The sequence below is a fragment of the Syngnathoides biaculeatus genome, chromosome 2, assembly GCF_019802595.1.
Source record: "Syngnathoides biaculeatus isolate LvHL_M chromosome 2, ASM1980259v1, whole genome shotgun sequence".
Taxonomy (NCBI): Eukaryota; Metazoa; Chordata; class Actinopteri; order Syngnathiformes; family Syngnathidae; genus Syngnathoides; species Syngnathoides biaculeatus.
In genome coordinates, this window is record NC_084641.1 from 2,781,875 (window position 1) to 2,803,653 (window position 21,779).

The 21,779-nt window shown below is 41.0% G+C and overlaps 1 protein-coding gene across 1 annotated transcript; it reads right to left on the reverse strand.

Moving 5' to 3' along the window:
- Nucleotides 1–2,327: 2,327 nt before the first annotated feature.
- On the reverse strand, nt 2,328–18,414 carry clcnk (chloride channel K). The gene is made up of 19 exons (XM_061813055.1): nt 18,264–18,414; nt 17,542–17,673; nt 17,027–17,155; nt 16,425–16,564; nt 16,267–16,344; nt 15,820–15,892; nt 10,155–10,280; nt 8,970–9,054; nt 8,692–8,793; nt 7,817–7,901; nt 7,405–7,551; nt 6,611–6,680; nt 5,762–5,860; nt 5,136–5,352; nt 4,512–4,645; nt 4,120–4,193; nt 3,203–3,283; nt 2,437–2,523; nt 2,328–2,366 (listed from the first exon to the last, which is right to left on the reverse strand). Exons 1-19 carry the CDS (start codon nt 18,412–18,414, stop codon nt 2,328–2,330), a joined length of 2,049 nt encoding a protein of 682 aa, XP_061669039.1.
- Between the last annotated feature and the right edge of the window lie 3,365 nt (nt 18,415–21,779).

Genomic DNA, 21,779 nt, shown 5'->3' on the forward strand with positions numbered 1-21,779 from the left:
GTGTACAGTACCCCACATCTGTATGTCAGCATTATTATGCTCCCTGGTGGTCAAACAGCTTGCACCAGAAGGAGCAGCACTATGTCCTGTAAATTGAAGCAGAAGTGGTAAATTTCATTTTATTGATTTACATTGTCATTTACTGCATATTTTTAAAAAGTTAATATTATATATATTATTATTATTATATTGTAGAGAACTATTTTTCATATTAAAAAAACATATTCTTGGTTTTATTAGGACAGAGGAACGAATGAACGGCATTTCCATTCATTTCAATAGGGGAAGACGATTTGAGAAACAAGCATATGAAAAAATTTAACTCGTATCTCAAGGCACCCACCGCTGTATTTGGATTTGAAAGAAAAAAAGACATTTAACACCAGCACTCACTGAAAATAACTCACAAGAATGGCCCTCACGTACAGTAGTGTTCCAAATAATAGCAGTCCAATGTGACTAACCGGATTAATCCACATTTTCAGTATTTTTTTTTTTTTATTGCTACGTGAAACAAGTTAGCAGTATGTGCTTCAGATTCTCAGAAAACCAACAAGGCCGAGCATTCATGATATACAGTACACACTCTTAAGGCTGTGCAATTGGGCAATTTGTTGAAAGGGATGTGTTTAAAAAAATAGTCTGCTGTTGTCTTTACAAACTCAAAACTATTTTGTAAAAACTTTTGTTTTTCTAGGATTTACCAATCCTTTGAATCACTGAAGTAATATTTAGTTGTATGACCACAATTCTATTTTTTTTTTTTTATAACTGGTTCACATCTAAGTGGCATGGAGGCAAAACAACTTGTGGAACCTTTCAGCTGTTATTCAACTCCAAGATTCCTTGACGACATTCCACAATTAATTTACATTTCTTAACTTTGCGTCAGAACCAGCATTTTTGATGCCACCCCACAAGTTCTCGATTGGATTGAGGTCAGGGGATTGGACTGGCCACTCCATGACATTATCTTTCTTGGTTTGGAACTAAGACTTTGCATGTTTAAAAAAAAAAAAACGGTCGTACAACTACATATTAGTTTAGTGATTCAAAGGATTGGTAAATCCTAGAAACAAAAACATTTGTACAAAATAGTTTTGAGTTTGTAAAGTCAATGGCAGACTTGTTTTGAACACAACCCTTTCAAGAAATTGTCCAATTACATAGACTTAAGAGTGTGTACTGCATATCTTGAATGCTGGGTCTTGATGGTTTTCTGACATTCTACTGTACCTATTGATATGACATGCAGCAATAAAAAATACACTGAAAACATTGGGCTGTTATTATTTTGAACGCTACTGTAAAACCTTTGTGAATGTATCCCGTAGTGGCTTGGCTAAACTCGACTTTTATGTTCAGTGTACATTTTTTATTGCATTGACTCTCAACTGTTGTCACCATGGGAGCTGCATTTTCCTTATTTGCAGCATTGCTCCCCGCTATTCGACAGCCGAAGGACAACAAATAGGTTTTGTTTCAAAATAGCCTCTGACAATGGATATATCGTATATTATATTTTTTTAAACTGTTCCAAATGAGTTTCATGTATAAAATGTTATTGTTCATCATGATGTCTGCTCACCAGAGGCTGAGCTGCAATTTCTTTGTGGACGGAGTAAACTCTTGGCTAAAGACGATGCAGCCACACTTTCGGTCGCTTATGTTCCAAATGGGAAGTTGGCACATCTCTGGACTGCAGCGGAAAGAAATTGACACAAGAATGCATGTAATTTTTTTTACTAACTCTCCCTGACCCACCCAGAAGGACTGCGCAATCCTCTTTTGGGTCCTGAAGCACTAGTTGCGAATCACTGTTCTATTGTATGTGGAACTGTGGCCCAATGGGAAGTACAGTATGTTGTGAATATCTTGGTACCCACCTGTATCATTTGCTGCTCCTTGCGTGTTTTTGATCCATGTTTTGAGCACACGCCAACATGGATGTCATGGTTTTGGTGTTTAAAATATGATCCTCATTAGCCTTCACCACAATGGAGACTATTCTTGCTCACATAGTGACTTAATCGCTTGCCAGAGTTGCAATGTGAAACTGCAGAGAAGCAGCCTTGGACAGCAAATCATGTGTTTGCTCTCAGAGAGCGACGACACTAATCGTGTATTCATTATTCATTCGTATTCATTAAAGTGTATTGACAGTGATGCTGTGCAAACATACAAAGAGCTTTTCCATAAAACCACACTCGGTGAATTCAGAGCCAACCAATTAGTGCTTTTTAATAGTGTTTAATCGTTCTCATCAGACAGATTTGAAGCAGATTATTGAATAGGTCAAGCGTGCGGATGTTTCTCCTCGGAGTGCCTTACACTTCTTTGGCCAAGTCTTCTAAAATTCTCTTCATCTGGTGGACAAAACACAGACGTGTCTTTTTCCATGTGAACAAATGGGTGCCATAGGCGTGCCAAGTTTACCTCTGCCCACGTGACCCACCCAAGAAGCCTTCCTCTTTCAGTGATAAAAACAGTCTGACCCCCAACAAGACTCAAGATGCTGAAAACCTGCAAGAAAGATTGCCGTTCTTTCTTCAAATACAAACAATAGTTTTCCTCCAGTCCATCAAGCAACCAACCAAAGTGTCTATCTACTCCTGCAATGTTTTTTAAATGGCCAAAATGTGTGAAATCAACTCTGGTAAACAGCTGATGGAAAGTGTTTGGAAAATGAAAAGTAATACACAGTGTTCGAAACGGGTATACATCCCGGGTCCAAGATTGCCCCTCGAGACCCGTGTTGATGTTCCACATAAGGTTGCAGTTACTTTTCCAAGGCATACTTATTGCCTTGCTTTGAAAAGAACATCGAGTCTGTCATCCTTTGTTTGGTAAAAAAGTAGTCAAACTATTAATGTTGCACTTTCTTAAAAAAAAGAAAACAGTGCTACAATCTTTATTTTTTGTCCATGCAACTTGTGTTAAATCCTCAATTTCTCAACAAGGTCATCTGAAAAGCACCTTGAACATGTAAACGCGGTTAATTGTGAAAAATATGGGTCAAGACTTGTTGACAACAGATGACAACAGCTGGGAACTAACAATTGACAGAAAGCATCAATCAAATAAATATTTGCTGGTGCTTTGGAATTATTCTACATGGTCGACTGGCTTCATGAAATGATTTGGAGCCTTCGGCGCAGAATTATTCATAGAAATACAAAAATATGAATAATAACTTTCTCACCTCCTGAATGGTGTTGTGAGGAGATAAAAGGGCAGAAGACGGTTGAATGCTGCACACCTCGTCCAGATGCGGCTCCAATCTCTGAACGAGGACCAAAACATCAACCAGTTTACAGTCTCCTTTGCCTTACAATTGTGTGAGACAAGCGTCTATTCGTGCCAATAGTCAATAATGATTACATAAACAATATCCAGAGAACCAACCCTGAAAATGTTTGCCCAACTTATTCAAGAACGTTTTGGTAAAACCTTTTTTTCCCTCCCAATGCAATTATAATTGGCTGTTAAGCATCAGTGGATTTTTACTGCTTGCATTCTGCCCAGTTGCTATCCACACATAGTGGGGATCCACAGTATTGGAATTTTTTTTTTTTTGCATGTGTCAATCACTGACATGATCTGAAAGCACTCATATTATTCTGCTGTTATTATTCAGTCAAACCCTATTTATCTGTTAATGTGTTTTTCTTAGACACTTATCCCCAGGCAGTTGATAAAAACACCTTTGAGCCCTTTTTAACAACCAAATATGTCAGAAAACCCTGAATTGGTAGGAGATTATTAATTGGTGCCAAGAAAATGTATAATACATCTGAAATGAGAGACAAGCTGTGTACTGTATGCCATGGAGGAGCTCAATTACCGTGTTACCTTCCTGTTCACAGTCACCAAATACGCATTTTTTTTTCTTGCTGTCATATGGCTAGATGCATTGTGCAACACTGTCCATATCAGTACGGCTCCTTTCTTTTCGGACACCATCTTTTACCACAGGCCACATGACCCATTTGTGAGTGACTGTGTAACTGTGTTGAATTTATTGTTAAAGCTTTTTAGCATGATTCAGATTATTTGCCACAGCTCGGTCTTGAAGTGTTTTCGTTCAAAAGTGACTCACAAGTGCACGCACACTTTTACCTGGGAAGCACTGCATTGACGCAGGAACGTCTGCAGCTGTGGTCGCGTGACAAAGCCCAGCAACACCGGCACATCTTCAGGGATGAGAATGGAACATCGATGTTAAAAACAATTGGTGCAAAACGGGAAAAATCATTTATATCATCTTGAGAGGAGCCGTTTCTCCAAAACACTAATTGAGCTTAGCTACTGAAAATAATGGTTTACGTTATTATTTTTTCATACCGTTCACTACTCGTTTATGAAACAACACTCCACTTTGTGACCCAAGCAGCAGACTACTGTATGTGATCATTGAAATAATTTGTTACACGTTGAAACGCTGTAACTTCTTTCTGTCTGGCCACGAAGTGTGTGGAGAAGGACAACAACTCAAGTGTGTGTCAGCCCACCGTGTGAGTCCACCACAGGGATTTGTGTCTCGGTGCTGCTGTTGACAACATGTCGAACCTCCTCCAGGCCAGCCGCTTTCTGGAGTCGCGCTGGTGTCGATCCCAAAACGCGTCCCACTTCCATGGAGAGAATCCTTTCAAAAGGAGAGCCGCATTATCCTCAAAGCAGCCTGCAGTCAAAGCCCAAAGTCCAATTTTCACAAATGCCTCCCCGCTATTCTGTGAGAGATTTTGGGTTATTACAGAAGGCTAAAGGATATTCTATTCCATTTAGATTTAGATTCTTACTCACTACATCAATTTTGGGGATGTGTTCCTTTGCACTGAAATGATAACAGTTGCAGAGTGGTCGGAAGTAATGAAGTAGAAAAACATTATTACTGTACTATAGTAGATTTGTCAAATGGCTACATGATATCCCATATATCATTTTGGGAACATTTGAGCAATGTTGAATCCTCCCAAAAGGTGATTTGCTGCAATCAAAGTGATTTCAACTGGGTCCTCACACCTTCACACTCAGGTCCCTGTGAACTAATGATCTCAATCTTCCAGGCTGCCCTATGATCAGACGTGGTCTACATTTTACAAATAAAATCAATTGCATTCCAGATGGGCACATACCCGGGTCGTGCCATGATGAGAGAGGGCAGGTGTGGCAGCCTCTTGCTGATGGAGACAGCGTCATAGAAAGACGTGCGGAGGCCAGAGCGAGCGACGCCATTGGCCAGCAGAGTCGCGAGGAGGACGGGAAGAGCATGGCTGAACTGACCAGTTAATTCTAGCACCAAAAGAGCTGGTGATAAAGTGTGCGTCACAGCCCCAGAGAAGGCTGCTGCACCTACATAACAACAACAACAACACAATCACTGTACATTACACTACAGTATATGTTTTGTACTGTGCAATAATTTGGTGAGCGCGGCTGTCTCTATGTGCCCCGTGATTGGCTGGCAACCAGTTGAGGGTGTACACTGCCTCCTGCCCGTTGACAGCTGGGATAGGCTCCAGCACTTCCCATGTCCCTTGTGAGGATAAGCGGCTAAGAAAATGGATGGATGGATTTTCATATAATTCTAAAGTAATCCAAAAGGGCTGCAACAAATTAAAATTCAGAGACGGAGCTACAATATTGCCATATAATAAATTTCTTTCAAAAGGCAAATGGTCTATTCCATGACATTTTGGAATTTTGGATGCACTTTAACTTGCTAAACACTGGAATGTTTTTTTTTCTTTCCTTTTCTTACCTGCAAGTGCATACCCCCCAGGATTGATAGAAGACCATTCCTGTGTTCTGGAGAATATGTAAACAATTCCTTCAACAAATAAACGACCCAAAGCTGCCCCTGGAAAAAATCAGTAATGAGTAATAAAGTATAGACACAAAATGATTCAATTTGCTAATGTATGGACAATAAAGCACTTCATAGGTTTTTAAACCCTTTTTCACAGGAAAATTTGCCTTCCAATGACCAATGTTAAATATACAGTAAATGCTGTATGTATAAAAAGCTCACATATCGCTATTCAAATACAATTTTTATGCATATTTAAAAAAAATGAGACAAGGACAAATCATTTCATTAATATGCTAAAAGTAAACATTAGTCCCAAGATATTGGTGGAGTTTTGTGCAATTGTGATATTTCATGAGTCATTTACAGATATGATATACTGCATTTGGGCTTCCTGAGGCTATTTTTGAAAACTAAATTGTCTTTATTGTCCTTCACTTCTACAATAGTTGATTGTGCCTGAGCAACAATAGGAATATGGCTTTCAATGGTGAGAAAAGAAGAGAAGCACTGGGCTAAAAATAATTAAAAAATAAGTTGGCATTTATTGCTCGGGTTGCGTTCTCAGGTTATGCGCCAAAACACAACATTTGAATGGAATCCAAATTAATCCAAGTTATTCCGCAATTGATTTTGAAAGCAAAATCACTGCTTTGTATTAAATTTAACAAACAAATAAACACAAATTTACACGAATGAAGTTGTGTTCCCCCCACCCTCGACCCCCCAAAAAAAGAAGACCATTAATGAAATTATGTTTCAATGAGACAAGGACATGCTCCTCCTCCCTCCCTTACTCACCGTAGATGAATACAGGCATGAAGTATCCCGCTGGTAGAGGCAGAGTGCAGGCAAGCATTGACATCCACAGCTGAGTAGCAACAAAAAGACTTGAAATTTGCTCCATCCAGAGAATAAAGTTGGAATATTACAAGCTTAAATTGCATTAAGATGAGGACTATTGTCACGTCACACTTAAAAAAAATATATTACAAACTAAAACTGGCAAGTTTTTTTTCTTTGGTAAGACTTGCATTTTGTTTTTCAAATTTGAGGCAGTATGAGTTATTTTTCATCCATGCCGATTGGCAAATCCTTTTAGCGCCTGGTTTAAGATGACACCGCCTCCTGAAAAATTGCAATGTCTTTAAATGGCTCATTGTCCTTTGAAAATGTTAGTCTCTTGGTGCATGATTCTTTCATTCATTCATTCATTTACTGAGGCGCTTATCCTCACAAGGGTCATTGGAGTGCCGCAGCCTATCCCAGCTATCGTCAGGCAGGAGGCGGGGCGTACCCTGAACTGGTTGCCAGCCAATCGCAGGGCACATAGAGACAAACACTCACAATCACACCTAGGGGCAGTTTGGAGTGTCCAATGAATGTTGTATGTTTTTGTAATGTGGGAGGACACCGGAGTGCCTGGAGGAAACCCATGCAGGCACGAGTAGAATATGCAAACTCCACACAGGCAGGCCAGGGATTTGTCCTCAGAACTGTGAGTCCAACACTCTCACCAGAAGCTCCAGCGTGCCACTCACTGCATGATATTAGGCCTAATTTTCTCTCCAGTACATTCCGTCCTTTATTTGTACCTTCATGACCAGAAAGACAGTCAGAGATCGGCAAACGGGATACCCGGACAAGCCCCACTCTGTCTTGAGTGGCACAGAGGCATTGTGGGATTGAGATATCCACAGTGTGTTGTCCAGTAAGGAAGTCAGCAGCTGTTTCATGGTGGACTGAATTTCACACAAGGAAATAAGAGAGTGTCACTATTCTTTCAGAAAAGAATATTCACATTCAGGATAAAAGCTGCAGTAACATCGAAGACAGCATTCATTGTCTTTCCCAACAAAAAACTAATTGAATCCGTTCCCGTTAACACAAAACATTCGCAATTTGTTCCCAACCTGTTTCCACTGATGTTCCCACTCATCCCCATTTCTATGATTTCGCCTGAGGGTTACAGTAACGATGGTGAAGTAATAACGAATGAAGTCACACCTTGGACGCCATGTGTTGACCCACAGACTGAGGGAAGGTGAGCGATGCCAAAGAGAAGGAGACGACAGCAGAGTACAGCACTTTCCTGCACACAAATGCATCACTCTCATTTCACTAATATTTGATTTACATTGACACCGCTTATCCTTATTTATGTCCCGGGAGAGCTCAAGCGTAACCCAGCTGACTTTGGGTGAGAGGTAAGTTATAACCTGGACAGAGGTGGGTAGACTACATATATCGAGTACAAATATTGTACTCAGGTAAGAATATTGTTACTTGAAAGTAATACGACTCAAATAAAAGCAAAAAAAATAGCACTCCCATAAATTACTCAAGTACTCAGTGGAAAAAAAGTACTCAACTACTGAGCAAATCGTAAGTAACTTCTAATTTCATTATTAAATCATAGCGTTGTCAAATAAAATACCACACACATTTTATTGGATGTTTGTGAGTGTGTGTGTGTGTGTGTGTGTGTGTGTGTGTGTGTGTGTGTGAGTGAGTGTGTGTATTACCACGGCACGGTGGAGCAGCTGTAAACGTTGGCCTCACAGTTCTGAGGACCGGGGTTTAATCCCGGCCCTGCCTGCACTACGGTTTCCTCCCATATCCCAAAAAACATGCAACATTAATTGGACACTCTAAATTGCCCCTAGTTGTGATTGTGAGTGTGACTGTCTCGGTGTGCCCTGTGATTGGCTAGCAACCAGTTCAGGGTGTACACTGCCTCCTGCCCGTTGACAGCTGGGATAGGTTCCAGCACTCTCACGACCCTTGTGAGGATAAGCGGCTAAGAAAATGGAAGGGTGGATGTGATTATTACTTATCAGTGGTGGGGTAATGGCATCACCATTGCATGTGTGTGCTCTCACTCTGTTTTCAGGATTTTTACAAGGCTGATGTTTGTAGTGATGAGTCGTAGCATGAGGCGATGTAGGAAGAGGTACAAGCAGCTCACAGCGCCACACAGCAGCCTGTTTCCACCACATACAAATGCACAGATTCATCCAGTAGCCACACACGTAAATCATTACAGTCATGATGAGACAGACAAAACGGCTCAGAGTTGTCACGTAGCATAATGTGAATATGAATCCAACAGACGTCTTCGGGGGAATGCAATTGAATCGGATGTGAAGAGTCCTCTTACCCCAGCAGAACAAAGAGCAGAATCTCCAGTGGGAAGAAAGGGAAAGCCGTGGGGAAATTGGTTTGAAACAACACCTGAAGAGTCTCTGGAGGGACAAGGCAAAGCAAATGTTGCATCATTCAGCTTCATTGGTGTCTTTCTAAAGTCTGAAACTAAGTTTTCCTGAAATAAATTCCATCAAAAGTCATTTTTTACTTTATACGTTTTGTTTTGCCAGCCCTTTAAAAACTGGTGCATTTTTCAACCCGAAAAAATTATCAGGCCTGTACAACAACAAAAAAAAAACATGCATAAGTGTGTGTTTGTACCTGTTTTCCAATAAACAAAGATGGCTTCAAAGTGACAGAGCTACATGCTGAGTTAAAACCAGAAAATGGACAGAACTCCGACGCCTTCTCTATAAATAGCTTTCCGAAAGCTTATGGGACCACATTGATTTACGCCCACTAAGCCGAAAAAGCATTAAAAAGGTTCTGTCGCTGATGCTGAGCGATACGACCCACAGTGAGTCCAGTTGGTCATGGCTGTGAAAAGCGTCTTGAGAAAATCTTCAAAAAAAAAAGAGATGAAAACAGCATGCTACGGGGTAGCAGAGAACTGGACTTCACTGATAGTGAAACTAAGTCAGCTTAAAGTTTGACTTTCATTCATCAACAATTGTGGAAGTTCAAGTTTATTTGACTTAAATGTCACTTGTGTTTGATGCATCAACCGATCTAGAAGGAAATGGTGAGATTTTTCTTTTTGTAATTAAATCCTGCAGTGGTACACAATTTCCACCACTGTATCAGTCCATTTTTGTATTTTATGAGGTAGTCACCCACGTCACCTGTTGACAAAGCAGCCAGGAGCAGTGACAAGGCTCCATCACTCATGGATCGCTGTGCCCTTTTCTGTACACAGACATCATTTAAAGGGAATGAGAGGAGCTCCTTTCATTGGTGGCGAATTAAGTTGGCTGTGTTCACTCACACAACAACGCAGACTGCCCATTTTAAACTCTCGATTGCATCTGCGAAATTACAAAAACCTGGTCTAAGAGGCTTCCGCACAGATTTATATCACCCACTGAGGAGGATTTACGCTGGTCATGAAAATAGAGCCCAAAATGTATTATTTTGTTTGTCCGTACTTTTCTCTTCTTGTCTTGTCAATAGTACCTTTGCATTGACCACGTTTCTTTACCTTTGTCTCCGCTCCACATAGACAACAATTGGAAAGTCAACGTGCCGCAGGCCACAGAGAAGAAAGACGGAAAGTAGTTCCGCATGGCAAAGTGAGAACACATCACCTCCATGCTGAAGAGCACTCCTACAGAACATAAGATGAGGAAACATTAACAAAAAAGAGTCACTGCTGATTGACTTTTCGTAGCTAACCTCCACTATCTTGCTAAGCATGCTAGTAACTAGAAGCCCAGTTGTTTTATTAGGATTCCTCCATCATTTCTATGCAGGACATGCCCTGCTCCAACATTACTGGCTCCTGGACAAGCACTGCTGAAGTATTATTGGTCATTGTATCGCTGCAGATGTTGCTTCCAGATGGAAAAAGAAGTCATTTAAGTGTGGTGTTGAGAACATGTTTCCCGCTAATCCTATCCTGACCTATTCCTAATCTGAACCCGTCCTTAACCTTCTTAAACCCAACTATAACGCTAAACCTTACCATAACAAACTTTGTTTTCATTTTACATTATTGTGATGGGTTTAGGATGCTCCTCTAGTTACATCTGCCTTGCCTGCCCTTCCTGAGACACAGGACCCAATCATGCTGAAGCGGGGCAAGTCTTGCCCAGAAACGTCTCCAAATAACGCTCCCAGTTACTGTAGTAGTATAGTGTTAGCACTTTTGGTAACCACAGTGCAGGCTTATTTGTAAAACAATACAGGTACCAAACATTCTTTTGCTTGGCAACGGTAAGCCTTTTGATCTTGATGGGTTCAACTACTATATGCGGAGGACTTCATAGTTTATTCACTTCTTCTTCTTCTTCTTTTCCTTTCGGCTTGTCCGTTAGGGGTCGCCACAGCGTGTCATCTTTTGCCATCTTAGCCTATCTCCTGCATCTTCCTCTCTAACCCCAACTGCCCTCATGTCTTCCCTCACCACATCCATAAACCTTCTCTTTGGTCTTCCTCTCGCTCTTTTGCCTGGGAGCTCCATCCTCAGCATCCTTCTACCAATATACTCACTCTCTCGCCTCTGAACATGTCCAAACCATCGAAGTCTGCTCTCTCGAATCTTGTCTCCAAAACATCCAGCTTTGGCTGTCCCTCTAATGAGCTCATTTCTAATCCTATCCAACCTGGTCACTCCGAGCGAGAACCTCAACATCTTCATTTCTGCCACCTCCAGTTCAGATTCCTGTTGTTTCTTCAGTGCCACTGTCTCTAATCCGTACATCATGGCCGGCCTCACCACTGTTTTGTAAACTTTGCCCTTCATCCTAGCAGACACTCTTCTGTCACATACACACCAGAAGACACCTTTCGCCAGCTGTTCCAACCTGCTTGGACCCGTTTCTTCACTTCCTGACCACACTCTCCATTGCTCTGTATTGTTGACCCCAAGTATTTGAAGTCATCCACCCTCGCTATCTCTTCTCCCTGTAGCATCACTCTTCCCCCTCTACTTTTCTCATTCACGCACATATATTCTGTTTTACTTCGGCTAATCTTCATTCCTCTCCTTTCCAGTGCATGTCTCCATCTTTCCAATTGTTCCTCTGCATGCTCCCTGCTTTCACTGCATATGACAATATCATCTGCGAACATCATGGTCCAAGGGGATTCCAGTCTAACCTCATCTGTCAGCCTATCCATTACCACTGCAAACAGGAAGGGGCTCAGAGCTGATCCCTGATGCAGTCCCACCTCCACCTTAAATTCCTCTGTCAAACCTAAGGCACACCTCACCATTGTTCTGCTGCCATCATACATGTCCTGTACTATTTTAACATACTTCTCTGCCACACCAGACTTACGCATGCAGTACCACAGTTCCTCTCTTGGTACTCTGTCATAGGCTTTCTCTAGATCCACAAAGACACAATGTAGCTCCTTCTGACCTTCTCTGTACTTTTCCACGAGCATCCTCAAGGCAAATAATGCATCTGTGGTACTCTTTCTAGGCATGAACCATACTGTTGCTCGCAGATACTTACTTCTGACCTGAGTCTAGCCTCCACTACTCTTTCCCATAACTTCATTGTGTGGCTCATCAACTTTATTCCTCTATAGTTCCCACAGCTCTGAACATCCCCTTTGTTCTTAAAATGGGAACTAGAACACTTTTCCTCCATTCTTCAGGCATCTTTTCGCCCGCTAGTATTCTGTTGAATAAGTTGGTCAAAAACTCCACAGCCATCTCTCCAAATTGCTTCCATACCTCTACCGGTATGTCATCAGGACCAACTGCCTTCCCATTTTTCATCCTTTGTAATGCCTTTCTGACTTCCCCCTTAGTAATCATTTCCACTTCCTGGTCCTTCACTCTTGCCTCTTCAACTCTTCCTTCTCTCTCATTTTTCTTCCATTCATCAACTTCTCAAAGTATTCTTTCCATCTATTTAGCACACTACCGGCACCAGTCAACACATTTCCATCTCTATCCTTAATCAGCCTAACCTGCTGCACATCCTTCCCATCTCTATCCCTCTGTCTGGCCAACCTGTAGAGATCCTTTTCTCCTTCTTTCGTGTCCAACCTGGTGTACATGTCTTCATATGCCTCTTGTTTAGCCTTTGCCACCTCTACCTTTGCCCTACGTCGCATCTCGATGTACTCCTTTCGCCTCTCCTCAGTCCTCTCAGTATCCCACTTCTTCTTCGCTAATCTCTTCTCCTTGTATGACTCCCTGTATTATGGGGTTCCACCACCAAGTCTCCTTCTCCCCTTTCCTACCAGATGACACACCAAGTACTCTCCTGCCTGTCTCTCTGATCATCTTGGCTGTCGTCGTCCAGTCTTCCAGGAGCTTCGGTTGTCCATCGAGAGCCTGTCTCACACCTCTTTCCGGAAGGCCGCACGACATTCTTCCTTCTCAGCTTCCACCACCTGGTTCTCTGCTCTACCTTTGTCTTCTTAATCTTCCTACCCACCACCAGAATCATCCTACATACTACCATCCTATGCTGTCGAGCTACACTCCCCCTACCACTACTTTACAGTCAGTAACCTCCTTCAGATTACATCGTCTGCACAAAATATAATCTACCTGCGTGGTTCTACCGCCGCTCTTGTAGGTCACTATATGTTCCTCCCTCTTTTGGAAATAAGTGTTCACTACAGCCATCTCCATCCTTTTTGCAAAGTCCACCACCATCTGCCCTTCAAAGTTCCTTTCCTGGATGCCGTACTTACCCATCACTTCTTCATCGCCCCTGTTTCCTTTACCAATATGTCCGTTACAATCTGCACCAATCACAACTCTCTCGCTGTCTGGGATGCTCAGAACTACTTCATCTAGTTCCTTCCAGAATTTCTCTTTCAACTCTAGGTCACATCCTACCTGTGGTGCATAGCCGCTAACCACATTATACATAACACCCTCAATTTCAAATTTTAGTCTCATCACTCGATCTGATACTCTTTTCACCTCCAAGACATTCTTAGCCAGCTCTTCCTTTAAAATAACCCCTACTCCATTTCTCTTCCCATCTACTCCGTGGTAGAATAATTTAAACCCTGCTCCCAAACTTCTAGCCTTACTACCTTTCCACCTGCTCTCTTGGATGCACAGAATATCAACCTTTCTCCTAATCATCATGTCAACCAACTCCTGAGCTTTTCCTGTCATAGTCCCAACATTCAAAGTCCCTACACTCAGTTGTAGGCTCTGTGCATTCCTCTTTTTCTTCTGACGCTGGATCCGGTTTCCTCCTTCTTCTCTTCGTCTTCGACCCACAGTAGCTGAATTTCCACCGACGCCCTGCAGGTTAGCAGTGCCGGGGGCGGGCGTTGTTAACCCGGGCCACGACCGATCCGGTATGGGATTCTTTAGATGAACGCTCATATTTGTTTGGCACAGTTTTTACGCCGGATGCCCTTCCTGACGCAACCCTCTGCATTTATCCGGGCTTGGGACCGGCCTACAGATTGCACTGGTTTGTGCCCCCATAGGGCTGCATTACTTCATAGTTTATTCACGAACCTGAGTTAATCTGAGTTAGTTTTAGAAAATAGATAACGTGTATACCGTCATTTCTCGAGTATAATGCGCCCTGAAGTATAATGCGCACCCCCAAAGTTGACCTAAAAAAAAAAATCTACCCGCGTGCTCAGAATATTAGGAATGATCTGGATTTATGTTTTGTGAGGTTTTTACTTGTATTGTTTTTCAAAAAACAATCATTAATAATAATGTGCATGTGCTGATGTAGCGGTAATATAATCTCGGGACAGTCCACAGGACACGCTTGTCCTGGTCCCTGTAATTGTCAGAACAGAATCCCTCAAACAACTAAAATAAATGCTCGATGACGGCACAACATTTTTTTAATACTGTTCACAGATATTTCAGTCTTAAAAATTTAAATTCTTTAACATTGTTTATTAAACACTGCATTAAATATTTGTGGATAAGACGTTTCTGCAAAGTGCAGTTTATCCACTACATTACACATCCTTGGCCAAGCCTTCAAAAGAAGCATTGTGACTCGTCTCCAATCCGAAAAAGATTCATCGTATCTTTAGTTGGTGCATTGCTGTGGAACTCATCATTGATGACTTGAAATAATTATTTAATCCCAAGAGTTTAGGTTGTGGCGCAACCTCTCCCCCTCCATTTGGCTCCAATCCATAGCATCTTTCATGATGGCGTCAGGTGGCTGTCAAAACAACGTGAGCTCAAAATAGGTAGAAACGAGTGTAATGGGCACATTTTTTTTTAAAAGCGAGCATTTCAATTGTGTGCGCTCTACCGTTATTTTTAATGTCCCCCACATAGTTTGAGCTCACCTTGTTTTGATACCCACCTAAAGCCATTGAGGCAAGCTATCATTGTTTCGGACTACGGCCCGATTTCCGGGTTGCCGGCATCATCGGCACGAGTGATGACACATTTCTTTTAAAAGCAGCTGCGCAACTAGCCATTGTAGTCGAGATTTTTTTGTCTTAATTTAAGTTTCAACAAACTCATGGGCAGTCATTTCTGATCTTTGGTGCAGTAGCAACAAGCATGCTACGCTAACAATCATAAAATACAAGCTTCCGGAGGAGCTCTGAGAGCTCAGGTTGGGGGTGCACATTAACATAATATATATAAATGTGTAACATAAGACATCGAATAGCATACCGAAATGTGTATGTATACGTTTTTTACCACGCTATGTACCTGTATACGACTATACAATGTGATTGTATTTTTTTATTTCTCATCCATATCTAAATATAATGCAGTCTATTAACTTTTTTAAAATATTTTTGGAAAAATCTGTGCATTATTTTTGAGAAATTATGGTAAATTTAGAATGTTTTCATGATGATTCAGACTCAGAATCTGATTCAGGCAACCTGATTTATCACCATGGTGCATTTAGGGGCTCTGAGAGCAGAGAAGTAATTCACGATTGCAACGTAACTATCCTTTTAAAATAGTCCATATATGTATGTACATATACAGTTATGTCCAGGTCAAGTGGACTTAAGGTCAACAAAAAAGTTAAGACAAACAGGACACAATCAAGATTAACTTCTCCAAATAGTTGTTGGATGTCTGTGTGAAGATGGAAGAACCTGAGAGTACGATGAAAATGATGAAATGATAGCTAGAACGAACATGATGGAGAACAAAAAAGGAAGTGAAATATTATATGAAATATTGAAAAGATTTGATATCTATTTCTCACCACTTACGGGTGCTCCGAAGCAACTGGCGACACCGACTGCAGCGGCTACAACCAACATTTCTCCATCTGCATTCTTGTACACAACACAGAACCATTGCGCAATGAACCGATTCATTCAAAACGCTATTCAACTGTACTGTGTGCCATGATTCCCCCTGGGAGCACCAAACGACTTTGAGGAAGGTTCCCCAGCTTGAGAAAAATAAAAAGAAGAATATCAACGTTGCAAGCAGCACTCAATGGGCCGTTGTACTTCCACATTTGTTGGGAACGACGCAAAAAAATAAAACATGACTTGGTTCTTTAATTTAGAACTTGATAAGTGGATATGTACTCCAGAAAAAAAAGAAGAAAGATTCTCAGACCACTGTATTGTTACTTCTAGTGACACGAATGCACGTGTTTTTTGGTTTGAAATATCGCGGCAAAAAACGTTTGTGATCGTACCTCCTTTGTGGCTTGTCGCTGGGAGCAGGGCTTAATCAGGTAGCTTCCCATCATGGTGCAAAGATGCACAAATGGACCCTGATGTCAGGAAACAAACATGGAATTCATAACATAGGTGATTTTTTAAGCTGCAACTGGATGTATGAGAAGCCTCTCACCACTTTCCCCATGAAAATTGTGCTCCCGGCTGCCAGCGTGCAAATGAGGCCCAGGAACTTGGTGAACATATTGGTGAGATTTAAGTATTGCGGCAGTTGAATACCGCTCAGCATGGTCCTCACTTCTGGTAGTCCAGAGCCTGCCGAAACAACAAAAAGTATTCAAGAAATGTCACAGCTTTGCCTCATAAGAATTGAACCACTCGGGGGGATATTTGCATTGTAATTACATATATCTGGGCGGCACAACCAACTAACTTGCCAAGAGATAGCGGAAGCCACATTTCTTTTGGCAGGGCGCCACATAGGACTACAATTTCCTCAGTCAAATTTTCTCTCACTGTAGCTTTTAGCTATGACATGGTTACTCGCATAGATATGGCTTGGTAAATGCGATAGGGCCATTTTCTTTTACTATCTTGTGTTTTTGTCTGTAGTACATTGGAACTGATGACAATGCGTGACTGAGGATTAAGTCTTGTGTTTTTGGTTGGTTTTTTTTTTGTATTACATCTATCTGTGTTTTTACTCTTTGGTTCTATGACATCATTGTGTGGTTTGATTATTCTGATTATAATGTACCTTTGCAGTGTCAAACGAACCTGTGGAAAAGGGGCAGATGTTGTGGCAGAGGGAAGATGAGATGGTGCAGAGGCATGTAGGGTAAAGAGTCCAACAAAAGAACTGTAGCAGACTGTTGCCTTCCAGCTGGTTGTAAAGCCAATTGTGAGCTGCATTTATAGTACACACAAACAGAATCCATCATACACTTGCTACACATACTTGATATTTCTGTGTACAAATGTCCTGATGACACTGTTACTCTTTGAGGTTTTTTTTTTGTGTGTGTGTGTGTTGTTTTTTTTTTTTACATACATATCTTTTAGTTTCCTCACTTATTCACAATATCTTTTAAATACACAATTTTGGAGAATTTCTACCAACAACAACAAAAAAAGTTTGGTATTTTTCTTTGGCTTTTTGTCAGGTTGTGACCTTCTAGATATGCTCACGTTGCTTGAAAATAGTTCAGTACAACCACAATCGTGCTTCATTTTATGTACAGTATCATTCAAAACTTAGCGCATAATGTCCAAATCTCTGCAAGTTCATGTACCTGTCAGCAGCTTGCTTACACTCAAGTCCATAAGGAAGCTGAGAATGGCACTTAACATTCCGAGAGCAGCGTAGACAAACCACTCCACTCTGCACACTCGCTCCAGACAGCACAGCAGCTTCAATAAACAGCCTGTGTCAATAAAATGAGCAACATGTATGGATTGAACTCTGGAAATAAAATATGAGACTTCCCTCTCCCCAGCAGTTCCAAGGTGGATCCTGCGGCATTCCCAGGATAGCCGGGAGAAATCGCCTCTCCGTCGTGTCGTGGGCCATCCCCAGGCTCTCTTGCTACCAACTTCCATGGAGTTGCATTTGATTGAATTAATGCTGTTTCTTATTTTGGGTTTTAAATAATGGACCATCACAAAAAAAAAAAAAAAAAAGACAAATGGCCACTCACGCCCAAAAAGTAAACGATTTAGCCGTGCACATCAACCGAAGTGCTGCGACTGAAAATAGCAGTCGTTTTGGGTTTTCAGGCCCCACATATTGTATTTTCATCTACTGCTTTGATCAAATCATAAAAACTTAGTGTAATTATGAAGAAAGATAGCCAAAAGACAGGAAGTGGGTGAGAATAAAGGAGATCGTGTGGATATTTGGAGAGGCTGTGAGTGCCTTGACCTCAGTGATCTCAGCATTGCAAATGTCAATTGCACTCAGACTCGCCTACGATGCACTGATGGAGTTTTCAGTGATCCGTGTAAAATGTCAGACCTTTGACAAACACACGGGAGCGTCCGTGTGGTTTCCGTGGACAAGCGGGAACTCGCGTCCCACGATGGAACGCCTGGCGCTGACCTCTTCTTTCGGGCTGGCTGCTGCCTCCGTCATTTTCGCTCTGAGGTGACGCCTCCGGGATCTTCATGCTGCCTTGTTTCAATGAATTTAACAAGCAAAAACCACAATTTTAGATTTTTTTGTTTAAATTATACATAAATCCGAATTGAAGCTCTAACTGACCTGAGAGATGCAATGGACGGAACAAAGATCTGTTGCTGAAGTCGGTGAAGAAGGTGCTGCTGTGAGATTTAAGAGGATTATTTATGCATGCAGTCACACTTGGGAGCTCGGCTAAGATTAAATCTTTGCTACCTGCCATTCATATGACCTCAGCAGACAATGATTTACAAAAAGAAACTTGAAAAAAAAACATACACTCACACAATAACCTTGTAGTACCACTTTCAAACACAGCATGAATGTAAATGTGAAAGAAATGAGGGGCACATTTCTCTTGAATTCCCAATCATAGAGTGCAGCAAAATTCAATAGGGAAGAATTATCATTACGGCTATAGTAATCGTTGTACAGTTAACTGTTTGAAATGCACATTATGAAACATCCTACATTTGACCTGACACAATGATGACCTTCATTTTGACCCCAGTCCAAAGTTCAGTGGGTGGGTGAACATATTTGTCTTTCATGGACCTTATTTTATACACACACACATGCACAAACACTGGCGCACACTTGGCTTGAGGCAAGAATATAGTTACTGTTTTACTTTTCTCAATTGCACCTCTCCTTCACACTTCCAATTAGCACTTGCACTATTTTAGAGATTTGAGCTCTGTGAGCATCTCTCTCTCTCTCTCTCTCTCTCTCTCTCTTACACAGAAAATGGTACAAATGTGGAAAAACCTGTTTCCATGGAAACACTCCACCACAGGGAAAAAGTGAGTATATTTTTTAGTAACAATATTTGGGGCCTGGGCCTTCAGTGGGGATTTGTCCGACTTAATACGCATTTTTGCACATAATGAATGCCGTGTCGTCATTATGTCGTCATTCACCCTGTCCGGATTTGTTTAGCTACGACAGGTCAAAGCAATTTCAAGAAGGCTTTTGCACTGTATGTTCCCGCCCAGATGAATGCTTGGAATTCTGCAGGACATTGAAAATGTTGTTTGGATCAGGGGTGAGCAAACTACAGCCCATGGACCGCATTCGGTCCGCTCCATTCTTTAATCCAGAACACTGACCATGCGCATAACAAAGTGATGTCATAGCTATTCTAGTAATTTGTGTGCGGTTTTTTTTGTTGTTGTTGCTAATATCGGCAAATTCAATTTGAACAATTTTAGAGATGCGTTTGACATTATTTATTCTATTAAGTAGTTATATAGTATACAATAATAATTACTTTCCAGTAATTCAAAATAATGCATGTAAAAAAATTACCTTTCATTTCGTTATTAGCTATAACATTATTAGCTACAACCTAACAATTTTACAAATACTGTACACCAAACATTTTAATAAGCTCAAATACAAATAATTGCTGATAAATGATAATTACGTTGCACAAATAAAATAGATGAACATGTGATATTGCACGACCTTCCATGCTTGCACCATCTATGGTGATGGGATGTTTGTCTGTCTGCAGCCTTATGTAACACACAGCAGCTGAAAGTGACACACGGTCTGTTTGGAATGTATACAAACAAATGAACACTGCAGATTCAATGCCACTGCTGAGATGGAATGGATTACCGGATCACATTCACCCTCTTATGTTTATTACTTGTCATTCTTTCAACTCACGCATCTCATCTTTTACGGTCAATTGTCCATTTCGACTTTTGTTTCCAAAAGATGATTGGAGTTATTTCTGATGTTGCTGACTCATATCATTTTTATTATTTTCTAGTGTGCATTGTCTAATAGTAGTCACTGGCCCCTACATTAGGGATACCGGCACAATGACATCAAAGTGTTGTGTGGCTAATATTCTTCCTAATAAAAGAAATGGCAGTCAGTTGGAGGACTTTCCCATACCTAAAATCTAAACTAAACTAGGAAAGTCCTAAATGGTCCGACCTTCAGAGTGTCTTGTGTATGATAAAGGTTCTGCTCTTAAGACATTCGGAGCCACCCCCTGCCTGCACCCGAAATCAGTTGAGACTGACTCCAGTCCAGCGCATCATAGAAGATAAACACCATAGGAAATGAATGGCTGCATAATTCTGAGTTCGACATTCAATCAGAGAGCAAAGAAAATGACATCATTGACATCTAGAAAGAATTACGAACTGAGACGTGCGGACTTGTGTCGTTCACGCTGTTACTGGGGACAAACGGATGTTCTTGAGTGTGCTGCATGTGGGTGACTTGCTGGGCTGCATTTAGACTACCAGTTGCGAGTATTGAGCGGCGCGACGAGAGGATACATACAGTATACATTTTTCCAAAATGATTCATGCGAAAAGCACATGCGCTTAAATGTAAGCTTAAAGACACAGTATTTGTGAGGTCACACTACTCTCCAGGGATTGAACTAGTTAGCCTATGAGTTGACATCAACATTTAAAACATTGAATAGTTACTAATCAAATGTTTTTGACATCTTGTTTTATAATCTTCCATTTTACACCTGTCACTTACAGTCTTCATTCAAATCAGCGTGTCTGAAAATATAAATATAAAAGGTTCTAGATGAAAGTAACGGTTTGAGTCGCTAGCACCCACTATTCCAATCAGTATTAAAGTATTACTTGCAATAGGATCACGTGACTAGCGGCAAGAAACGGGGTCAGCGGTTCAACGGGAAGCTCAATCGTCATCGTCATAATGTCATGTACAATAATACAACTTTTTGATCATGAAAAAATTTACAATGTCAACATGACATTAATGTACCAGTACCATATATGACCTTACTAAGTTATAATTATATACGATTAATATACTTCAACTTTCATGACATTGTCGTTGACCAGAATATTTTAGATCTTCAACCCCTATTACTCTCATGTTGATAATAGATCAATATCTTTTGTTTTTTTCAATACATACAAATGCTTTAAGAACAATGCCCTATATAATCTCTCTCTGTTAATCTTTGATCATATATTTAGCTATACAAACTGTATCGGAGTTATGTTATTCTTAACAAGCGTATTCTACATTCATGTCATGCAAAGATGGTAAAAGCTGTGACATCATTGCCTTGTAATAAATCTACCAACAATGCAAACACAGCGTCATACAAGTCCAGTGACCATAACGCTACACTGTATAACAACAAAGACATTAGGAAAGTCATGCAATCGAATTGGAAAGTTTAGGATGCCTTCAGCTGGACGTCATGAGTGGCAGATATTAATAAACACAAAGCATGACACCACTAAGTCCTCGACCCCTGGACAGCTTTGTTTTCCAGTGCATTCTTTCCATCTTTGTTTGGCTCTCATCTTCACCTTGATGATCAGATATTTTCCATCT

Coding starts and splice junctions, on each gene's coding strand:
- clcnk (XM_061813055.1), bottom strand. CDS start 18,414: ATGAAGATCCCGGAGGCGTCACCTCAGAGCGAAAATGACGGAGGCAGC. Junction 15,893..16,266: donor AGCGACAAGCCACAAAGGAG/GTACGATCACAA, acceptor GTTGTGTACAAG/AATGCAGATGGAGAAATGTT. Junction 7,902..8,691: donor GTAAAAATCCTGAAAACAGA/GTGAGAGCACAC, acceptor ATTTGTGTGCAG/GAAAGTGCTGTACTCTGCTG.